Source organism: Sinocyclocheilus anshuiensis, unplaced genomic scaffold (genome assembly GCF_001515605.1).
Source record: "Sinocyclocheilus anshuiensis isolate Anshui unplaced genomic scaffold, SAMN03320099.WGS_v1.1 scaffold38, whole genome shotgun sequence".
NCBI classification, from domain to species: domain Eukaryota; kingdom Metazoa; phylum Chordata; class Actinopteri; order Cypriniformes; family Cyprinidae; genus Sinocyclocheilus; species Sinocyclocheilus anshuiensis.
In genome coordinates, this window is record NW_015544213.1 from 94,284 (window position 1) to 105,721 (window position 11,438).

An 11,438-nucleotide genomic window follows, 5' to 3' on the forward strand; every position below is an offset into this window, starting at 1 on the left:
CACTGGATAGCTGGCCAATCACAGCACACCTCGCTTTTTCAGACCGATGAGCTTTGTAAAAATCGACGTGTTTCAAAAAGGCGGGGCATAGAGGAGAAACAATAATGTACAGTATGTGGAAAATAATGTGTTTTTTGAACTTTAAACCGCATAAACACATTTCATTACACCAAATACACAAAATAATGTTCTTTTTAGAAGCATCATATGACCCCTTTAATGTCTTTTAGGATAAAAATGAACTACGTATCCCATAAAGCATTGCAAATTACATCAATGAATCAGATACAACAAGAGGATATAAAACTATTTCAAAATATTATATAAACAATATATTAAGTTTACTGCAAAATACACTATAGTTTAAAAGCTTGGGGGTTGGTAAGATAAAAAAAAAAAAAATGTTTTTGAAGTTTCTTATGCTTGCCAACCATATATTTAATAAAAAAGTAATATTGTGAAATATTATTACAATTTAAAATAATTAGTTTATATTTTAATATATTTTAAAATGTAATTTATACCTGTAATGGTAAAGCTGAATTTTCAGCAGCCATTACTCCAGTCTTCAGTGTCACATGATCCTTCAGAAATCATTGTAATATGCTGGTTTAAAAAAAAAAAAACAGTAAACAGTTGTGCTGCGTAATGTTTTTGTGGAAACTGTGATACATTAGTAGTGTATTCATATTTATTCAAATATAAAAGTAACTTGATTTTGGATTTATGTTTTCATTGATACAGAGTGATATCTCTGAGTATGGGTAGTTTAGTGCATCATATGTGCTTTTTTAAATCTGTAGGTATAAACAGATGATGCAGAATCTGAAACAGACCATGATGGTGGTCGTGGAATCACTGATCAATAAATTCGAGGAAGATCAGCTGAAGAAAGAGGAAATGGACAGGAAGAGCCAACATGAGCAGTCAAGCAGCCATTACACTGACAACTGCTCTGACAGTGACTCTTCATTCAATCAGGTTGTTGTTGTATAAGTTTAAATAAGTTACAGAGGCTCCTGTTGTTTCTTTGACAAGCATATCATCCTGTTTATCTAAGCCTTTCACATACTATGACTGTACATTCATACTATAGACTGAATGACTAACTAATGCAGTGTTGGGCGTAACACAAGTAATGTGAGTTACGTAGTCAGATTACTTTTTTTAAAGTAACTAGTAAAGTAACGCATTACTTTTTCATGTACAAGAAAATGTCTGAGTTACTTTTTCAAATAAGTAACTCCAGTTACTTTGTTTCCATGTATTGACTGACAGCTCTGGTGTTGACATGGTGACAGAAATCAGGAGTAAGTGCAGAGGTGTTGTGTGTGAACATGATCTTACTGTAGTTCTAGACTAAATATGAACATGTATTTACTCATCTCACCTGCACAAAACAGATTCAGCATTCCTCAAAATGAATAAAAACAGTAAAAATGCAAACTCAAAATATGACACAAACCTGCATAAATATGCTTTATGTATTTAATCCCATTTTATTAACCAATGTCTTTGCTACTGACCTTGATCCAACTGATCCAATGATCCAATTCAGCCATACAAATAAGCAAAAATTAGTTTAGATAAAAATAACATTTGTGTGTGTTTTTTTTACTGCTGATCGAAGAGTGTTGAGCTTTCTCTACTTAAGCCTGAGTCTCATTCATATCACATTTGGTGTTAAGGGGCTTTTACATTTGCCAAAAATATAGCTTTTTTTATATTAAAAACAAACAATCAAGCCCAGCCCAGATTTAAAAAGTAAAGCAAAAGTAACGTAATGCATTACTTTCCATAAAAGTAACTAAGTAATGTAACTAGTTACTTTTTTAGGGAGTAACGCAATATTGTAATGCATTACTTTCCATAAAAGTAACTAAGTAATGCAACTAGTTACTTTTTTAGGGAGTAACGCAATATTGTAATGCATTACTTTTAAAAGTAACTTTCCCCAACACTGCTAATGTCTTTGATTTCAACACGTAGAGCTATGCATTTATCAAGCATGAACAACTGCAAGTCATCGCTGAGAAGCTTGACCCCGGTAGACCACGAGAGGTGAAATCTCCTCTGATACACCCACTTCCCATAGTTTCAATTGTAGAAAGAGAGAATTGTCATTCTGATTCAGAGATGAAGCAGTCATCCTGATCTGTTTAATTGCAGGTTCGCTTGGAAGCTTTGCAGTCATTGTGCTATGCCCCTCCCTCTGATGGCCTGAGCTGTGAAAGCTGGACTGGCCTGCGCCGAAACCTCTCTGCTGCGCTCACTGACCCTGACCCTGAGCTCAGCGTAAGAGATAAGTGCTAAATAAGCACTGACCTTAGCCATGGCCTCAACAACAAAATAGTTACCTTAGCAGCTTAATGTGGAATACAAGGGCCAACATTTTCAAGCAGTTTCCAGAGAATTGGAACAAAATAATTGTTAACTGAAATAAAATAAAAATAAAATGAAAATAAGCTATATAAATTTTTATTTTTAATATATACTGTGTAGACAAAAATAAAGAGAAAAATACACAAGAATTACTAAAACTTATTAAAAAAAAAAATCAGAATATAAATAAAAACTGTATCATAGTAGTATCTGAATGATACTTAAATAAACTGTTGTTAACATGTCATTTTGCTTTCACAGGATAAAGTCCTTCAAGTTTTTGCAAAAACATTTTCGTCTTCTCCGTTAAATGTGACTAAGGATGTCTACAGTAGCATAGGTAGTATCTTAAGCTTATTTTAGCAGTATGAAATATGTTTTAATATTCAGTATATACGTGAATGTACAGTCCGTCAGTTCATTTCCATGAAGTGTCAACATCTCTTTTAAGCGAAAAGCTTGGAGGCTCATTTCCTCTACCATAAGTTGAGTTTTCCCAGCGGCTCTACAAGTATTGATGCGAACAGACCAGATATGGCCCATCTCCTCAAACAAGTATGTGACATTTCCTTCCTCCTATGAATAAAGCGAAATAAAGTTTAACTGACTTCGATAAAAATATGAATAAAGTTTCGCTTGCTTGTATAAAGATGAGTTTCTTTCTTTCTGGTCATTCTAGATGCGATTAATGAATGACTTTCAGAAGGAAGTGACAACATCTTGGATACGACATCCTGAGAAGTGAGCTTTCACATTTCAAACACATTTCCCGAATATTGTATGCTATATCTTGATTGTGTGAGATTGGCTTGAATATGAATGACTTTTTTTCTCCTGTGCTCTAGGTACATGGAGGAAATCATTGAGAACACCCTCTCTCTTCTCACTCTGCATTCTGAACAGGCCATGAGCAGTCCCGGCTCAGAGAAATCCCTGGAGCCTATACACTTAATCTCTCTGCTGGATATCAAAGCCACCTGGTTTAAGAAATGGATGGTGAGCCAACTTTTTTATTAAAGAATAAACAAAACCAAAAGAACAAAACACACACACACACATCATTTTCTAAATTAGTATTTTTGAATTTTGACTTTACTTTCCAGGAAAAAAAGGAACATGTCTTGAATATATCTTGAGTTTTTTTTTTCTTATAATAATAATAACTATACTAGCATCTACACCAATGGATGATAGTGTTTTGTTTATTGTAAGCACACACATGCTGCACATGCTTTAAATTAGTAAGGATTTTGATTGCATGTCAATATTTTTTCGTCATTCATCAGCTAGAAAAGCTGTGAAATCACTCTGAAAGTGTTCTCAGCAATATGTTTTCTCTTTGTTATTATCGATATAGTTTGGATTTTTAAAACTTCACAAGTATAGTTATAGTTCTTGGTATGAACGGACCTTTTACACTTAAAACAGGAAAACTCAATTCAATATACAGTATATTCTCTGAAATTCAGTTTTAAATTTATCTTCGTTTCAGGATGTTTAGGTATGTTTACTGGAAAATGACAAATACTGATTACGAAAATGTGTTTTTAAATGTATATTTATATGTAATACTTTTGAATTTATGTCAAAATATTGTCTTCTAGCATGGCTACTACAGCAGAACCGTTGTCTTAAGACTTCTTGAGAGGAAATACAAGTCTTTGGTGAGTTATACCATGTAGTTATACCATGCAGTTTTATTATGTAAAACAGTATAATAGACATTTCAAACAATATTATTCTACATTGTTATGACATCTAAAATCTGAATATTAAGCACAGTATTCATGCTGTACATTGTAGAAATTGTAGTATAATAATATTCTATTACAAACATAATCAACATTCACTGGCTGGTTTAAATGAAATGGGTAAAATGCAGTTTTTTCAGTGCTAATAATAGTATATATTCAAGTTATTAATTATGGATTTTATGCATCCTTTTCACCAGATTGTTAATGCTCTGCAGCAGTGCATTTATTACTTTGATTCCTGTGATTCAGTTAAAGAAGAAACTTTGGAAATTATCCACAGCTTGGAACATCAGCAGATTGGTACGGTTGAACTTTTGCCCACAATGTGCACATGTAGTATCATACTTTATCTGACAACCAGGCTTATGTTTTCCCCCTGTGTGCTGTTACAGACTGTCCTCTCATGGTGAACTAGCTAGATTGTCATTGCTAGAGATAATTCCAAGGGTTTGTGAACTTATTGTGAAGAACTTTCCCAGAATTCTGGTTCTGTATTGTAGTTGGAAGACTCACATGGGAAAAAACACCCAAACATACACACAGTATTGACTGATTGCGTTATCTTCTGCTGTTTTCACAAGTCTTAGCTACCAGACTTTCAAACCACCCACAGTTGTAAAACATTCATAACACATCAGTGGTATTCGAAATATGCTTGTCTAGTTTCTGTGATCAGGGCCAGTTTATGTGTGTTCCACAGAATAGTCACTTCGGTTACTCATGTAGTATTACTACAGATTTCACATGTCATATGTAACCCTGGACCACAAAACCAGTCAAAAGGGTCAGTTTTTTGAAATTGAGATTTATACATCACCTGAAAGCTGAATAAATAAGCTTTCTATTGATGTATGGTTTGTTAGGATAGGACAATATTTGGCCGAGAAACAACTATTTGAAAATCTGGAATCTGAGGGTGCAAAAAAATCTAAATACTGAGAAAATCGCCTTTAAAGTTGTCCAAATGAAGTTCTTAGCAATGCATATTACTAATCAAAAATTAAGTTTTGATGTATTTACGGTAGGAAATTTACAAAATGTCTTCATGGAACATGATCTTTACTTAATATCCTAATGATTTTTGGCATAAAAGAAAAATCGATAATTTTGACCCATACAATGTTTTTTTTGGCTATTGATAAAAATATACCCAAGCGACTTAAGACTGGTTTTGTGCTCCAGGGTCACATATTCAGTGGAATCAATCTGCCTTATCTTTATAAGGTCAAAACAATTGTAAAATCTCTAACTGGTGAATATCATAGAAACTTGTACAGGTGACATTTAAACAACAACAAAAAAAAGAATGAAATATGTTTTGTTTTTAAATATATATACTGTATATATTACATTGTTCCATCATTTTCATGGCAATTCAGCACATTTCCATCCACAAATTCTCAGTAGTTCAATGTATGCAGACATTTTACTGTTGCTTTTTAACATTTATTTCTATTATTCCTAATGAGTATTCTCAATAGATAATTGCAGTTTATTTAAATCAGCATAAATTAAATGAGGTGTGCCACCACATATCAATACTCACAATATAAATAATACTTTGCCGTAATAAATACTATCATAATTGAGAATTACTTTTTTGCATTATGAGAATCGGTGGAGGAAATGTACTTAATTGTCATGAGAATTATTAAACAATGTAAAAAAAATTGTTAAAATTAAACATTCAAATAATATTTAAAAGAATATTTTTCTTTATGCTTTTTATATCAAAATATAATTTAATCGTTTTATAAATTTGATGCAGTATATAATTTGATATTTCTTTTTTTTGATCATGGAATGCAGTAAATAACCCTAACTACTTTCTTCTCTAATGCTTTTTAAATATTCAACCTTTCTGCACTCAGGTTTTTTAAAGATTTAAATTTGTATTTCAGTGCTAATTTAGAAACAGGAGGTCACATGCAAATGACTGAATCCATTTAGAGCATGCTCTGCGAATGAGTTGTTCTTGTGTTTTGCCCTTCAGGCCCTGCTCGAAGAACTCTCTACACTTCTAAAGAGCTGGAGTTTGTTTATTTTGTTCACTCGCTGTGCGTGCTCGGGAGGCTTGTGATGTACACTAATGGAAGGAAACTTTTTCCCATTAAAGTGAAGAAGCGGAGAGGTAGGTTTAGAGGGGAGGAAACAAACCCAGGTTGTGGGTAATGTTTGAGAAGAACAAGTCTGACTCACTAATCTATCTATATACATGTGTAATTTGTCGCCTGTTTCAGATCCGGTAACTTTGACCGACTTGGTTGTGATTCTGATCAATATCATGTACCAACACCCAAAACCATCCTGCGGTGAGACGACACATGCAGGTGCGTCATAAGAGTACTAGAGTGATAAACTCTGATTGACTCTAACTCAAAAACTCAACCACGCCTGCGTCTTAAAGTCTAAGCGTGTGATTTTTATGACAGTAGTTATGTAGATGTTAGTGTTAATAGGTGTGTCAAGTCATCCATCTCACAGTGCTATTACTATTTCAGTACTAGGATAAGGTTCTGTTATATCTTCTTCTGGTTAATGAACTTACTCACTTCTTCTGGAGAATAAATTACTCAGCCTTATCAAGAAAACTTACAGGGCTGCACATTATAAATTAAAATTATATTATTATGTGGGACTTATTATTAATTAGGATGTTTATTTTCACCAAAAATGAAAATCTGTTATTGTTTACTCACTCTCATGTCATTCCAAACCTTTATGACTTTCTTACTTCCATGGAACACAAAATGAAAAATGCACTTTTGAAGAATATCCATGTTTTAATGTTTGAAACCTTCAATCCCCATCTATTGTAATCGCATTAAAAACAGTGACCCTCAGATCATCCAACATTTCTCATTTTGGGTTCCACAGTGGAAAGAAAGTCTTACAAATGTGGCTCATTCTCAGTTGAACCAGGCTTTAACCAGGTAGCATAAAGCACAAATCACATATTGAAGCACATAACATTTTTAAAAGAGTTAGGCTGTATTTTCCAGTTGTTTTTGTTTTTTTCTTGGTTTGTCCTCATTGGACCGTTTGTGCTGCACTTTAAATCATTCACTTAGTTCTGCAGTAACACTTTAGGCCAATAACAACCAGGGTGTCCTGAAGCTCCTAACGAGTTATCACAGAGGGGTGTATGTGTGTGTTTGTTTGTGTGTATACTCTAGACTCCCTGTCCCCCACTAATCTTGTGATGGAGGTGTTAAGGACCCTGTGTGACCGCACTGAGTGTGCTGTGGAGTGTCTCTACCAAATTCCTGTTATAGAAACTCTGCTGGCTCCTGTTATCACCCTACTCAAAGGAAAGCTGGTCAGCACAATGTGAACACTCCCATCAGCACATAATCAAGAGTCTAGACATGATTATGACATCATTCTAAACTGGGCCCTATTCTGCAATTTTATGTATATTTTTTTTCTTTGAATTTATATTGAAAAATTAGTGAGACAAGTAGTTCACACTTTAGTTCTTCACAACAGGAAATGTTGCTAAATACTGTATAGACATCTATATACTAACAATGGAGGTTTTATGTTAATATGACATCAATTCCATTGAATTTTATTAATTTATTGTAACATTACAACATACTGTGTATCTACAGTCAGGGCCATCCCCGTAGATCCTTTTGAAAATTAGTATACATGTACATAATTTTATAAATTATTTATTTTGTAAAATAACACAGACCAAATGATACATTAATGTCAGATGGATTCTATAGCAACTTTGTGACAGAAATTATAAGAAAGGAATTGATGCCATCTCCATGACGTATCATCAAGGAAAACATAAACAATATTTTTTACAGTTATAGCACTACAGAAGAAGCCTGTTAATTTAAATCTTGAAATAAAACCGTAACCTTCTATATAACATCTCATCAGAGACCTCATATGCAGCATTGTATATGCATTATACTGTTCACCTCAAGCATTTTCAATTTGTCTTTTGTTGCAGCCCAAATTAAATTCCCTAGAAAGTGCCTTGACTCACATAGCAGACACGCTGGCGAGGATCGCTACCACTGAACGAGGTTTATCACTCCTGCTTTATGACAGAAGTCTCGTCTCGGCCGAGGGTGAATGGTAAGTAAATCTAATTTTGCTCTCAGTTTGCATTCATTATTTCTTCTTCCTGCTAGTGTCATCTCGAGCTAGTCGGCACTTGTGCCATATATATCATCAGCATGCATAGATGAAAGAACGAGCTTCTTAATAAAAGAAAGGAACCTCTGACACCTGTGTCTTCAGTGAGATGAGTTGCAGCATACTTTGTGAAAGAAACAAAAAGTTAAATAGAATAGAATAGAACAGCCCAGTTTGTCAACCACTACGGTTGTATACCACCATTCATTTGGCCATACCAATCCAGCAGTTAAAAGCACAATCTCTATTACAAAAATAATATTCAGAGATCCAGGTACTTTAATATGGTATATAAGTATAATAAATTACTTTATTGTAATATGTTCCATTATTTACACAGTATTTCAGCTGCACATGTCGTTGTGCAGTTTACCCAGAGGCTGTTGGCAAAAGAGCTGCATTTGTTCAGCGAGCTGGAGATTCCTCCTGCCGTGAGTGGGGCCTTCATCTTTGTCTGTCGGCAGATGTACAACACCTACGAGGGGCTTCAAGTTCTATGGCCATACAGCCTGCATGAGTGCATCGCTAAAGCCTGGAGAAAGGTGACCTTTATACACACTAGCCTCACTAAGGCCTCACTTGTTGGCTTTAAACCTACAGTCGTCCAGTTATCCTGTCAATGATTATATAAAAGCCAGGATTTCATCATATTTAGTCTTATGTTTGTCTCTGGTTGTATGAGTATTATGAGGTCAGTGGCACAGAATTTTGGTAACTTTAATAAGTAATCCTTTTACCATAGATAAAATAACTCATGTAGTCTGTCATTGATGTCATGTCACTGACTGGAACACATCATTTACTGAATTGTATGATGATTTTTTGTCTGGGAATCTGACCAGTCCCTTCTCATACTGACAAATACACTGTTGTTCAAAAGTTTTGATAAGATTTTTTAAAATGATTTTGAAAGTCTCTTATGCTCACCAAGGCTGTATGTATTAAATAAAAGACATAGTAAAAACAGTAATATTGTGAAATGTTGTTATTATTACTATTATTATTAATAATAATAATAAAATAATAATAATAAAAATATATTAATAATAACAATAACGTCTCCAATGTTTGTTCTTTTTAATAATAATAATAATAATTTAATATTTTAATAACTTTTTCTATTTGAATATACTTTTAACATGTCATTTATTCCTTTGACGGCAAAGCTTAATTTTCAGCAGCCATTACTCCACTCTTCAGTGTCACATGATCCTTCAGAAATCATTCTAATATGCTGATTTGGTGCTCGGGAAACATTTCTTATTATTATGTTGAAAACAGTTGTGCTGCTTAATATTTTTGTGGAAACAAAAATAAATAATAAATAAATGGTTCAAAATAACAGCATTTATTTGAAAAAGAAATCTTTTGTAGCATTATAGTAAATGTCTTTACTGTCACTTTTGAAGCATGGAATGTATCCTTTTTGAATTAAAAAAAAAAAAGGCCAAAACTTGCTGACCCCAACTTCTAAACAGTAGTGTTTCTCCTGGTGTACATTTCTCAGCTTAAAAGCTTAACTTCATTTGTGTTCATTTCACTAAAACATGTTTAGTGAGACACTTTACCAAAACATGAAAAACTGCCTATTAAAAATGTATATTCTGTTATTATCAGTCCTCTCACAGCCAAAATAGAGCCTCCATTTTTTTAGCTTATTCTAGACAGCAGCTTTAGAGCCTACAGTGTATGTTCCCCAAGCAAAACGGTATTAATTTTGGAAGAACTGCTGATCGTCCATTCTGTGGGCTGTGTGAAGAGGATTTGTAGAATACAGAAGAAGCAGTAAAGTGCTATGCCGTCAATAATGAAACCTCCCAGGGTTCCCCTGCCTTCATAAGGGCGAGTTGGAGCGGCGTGAGGAATCAACATTGCATTAAATGTGTCGTCTCATTATTTAGGCGAAGGGTTTAAATGCCGTGTAGCAGTCCAGCCTGACAGTGAATTCTCTTCCCCCGCAGACAAGCTCCGTGTCGGAGAGAGTTCCCACTCCTGTTCCTGGAGCTCCCCCAGTGATCACTTCCCAGGAGCTGCAGAGCGTGTGAGTATGCCTCCATCACGCCTCCAGTGTTCTCTTGTTCATACACAAGCTGTTTGTTTCTGTGCTAAACTTGAGCTTGGCCTGCCAGCGCTGTTTTGTGGAAATAAATCAACAAGAACAAGAAATAATTAGCATTCTTGCTGAATCTTTTGTCTTGGTTCTGCAGGGTGGCCTGGGAAGAGATGCTCTTGGACAATCTGCTGAATTTTGCTGCCACACCAAAAGGACTGCTGCTCCTCCAACAGACTGGAGCCATCAATTAGTGTGTCACCTACATGTTCTCAAGATTCACCAAAAAACTACAGGTATTATAATCAGATGCCACTTTCAAAAGTGTTGTATTCTGACAGTAATATTAGTGGCTAGTGATACTTGAAGTAAGGGGATAGTCCACTCAAAAAAAGAAAAAGTAACTCACCCTCAAGTAGGGCTGGACAATAATTCAATATCAATATGTATCGCGATATTTTTTTTTTTCAATAACGGTGATATGATTTTTTTCCTGGAGCTCCCACAGCGATCGCTTCCCAGGAGCTGCTGAGCGTGTGAATATGCCTCCATCACGCCTCCAGTGTTCTCTTGTTCCTACACAAGCTGTTTGTTTCTGTGCTAAACTTGAGCTTGGCCTGCCAGTGCTGTTTTGTGGAAATAAATCAACAAGAACAAGAAATAATTAGCATTCTTGCTGAATCTTTTGTCTTGGTTCTGCAGGGTGGCCTGGGAAGAGATTCGCTTGTTCTACCACTCTCAAAGCGCCTCCTGCTGGCAGACAATCAGTTTGCATTTTCAATAAACCCATCTCCAGCAACAACTTTTTTGTTGTTGCTCTTTGTTTTTTCTGCAGCAACTCAGAGCACTTGTCATACTCTTTATACTGGCTAAAGCACATTTGTTTCAATCTACACGAATAATCAGCCTACACTACCAGTCAAAAGTTGTTGTTTTTTAAGAATTCTCTTCTGCTCACCAAGCCTGCATTTATTTGATCCAAAGTACAGCAAAAACAGTAAAAATTTTGAAATATTTGTATTATTTAAAATAACTGCTTTCTATTTGAATATATTTTAAAATGTAATTTATTCCTGTGATCAAATCTGAATTTT

At 34.6% G+C, this 11,438-nt stretch overlaps 1 protein-coding gene across 1 annotated transcript in view; it reads left to right on the forward strand.

Annotated features, from left to right (window-relative positions):
• Nucleotides 1–11,438, forward strand: part of LOC107697130 (protein broad-minded-like) — a 51,235-nt gene that overhangs the window by 2,525 nt on the left and 37,272 nt on the right. Inside the window, 16 exon segments of the mRNA XM_016497771.1 lie at nt 804–981; nt 1,990–2,061; nt 2,170–2,295; nt 2,644–2,722; nt 2,834–2,937; nt 3,062–3,123; nt 3,228–3,378; nt 3,987–4,046; nt 4,334–4,436; nt 6,130–6,267; nt 6,377–6,466; nt 7,313–7,455; nt 8,107–8,234; nt 8,635–8,836; nt 10,256–10,335; nt 10,502–10,640. Coding sequence (XP_016353257.1) covers nt 804–981; nt 1,990–2,061; nt 2,170–2,295; nt 2,644–2,722; nt 2,834–2,937; nt 3,062–3,123; nt 3,228–3,378; nt 3,987–4,046; nt 4,334–4,436; nt 6,130–6,267; nt 6,377–6,466; nt 7,313–7,455; nt 8,107–8,234; nt 8,635–8,836; nt 10,256–10,335; nt 10,502–10,640 — 1,855 coding nt within the window.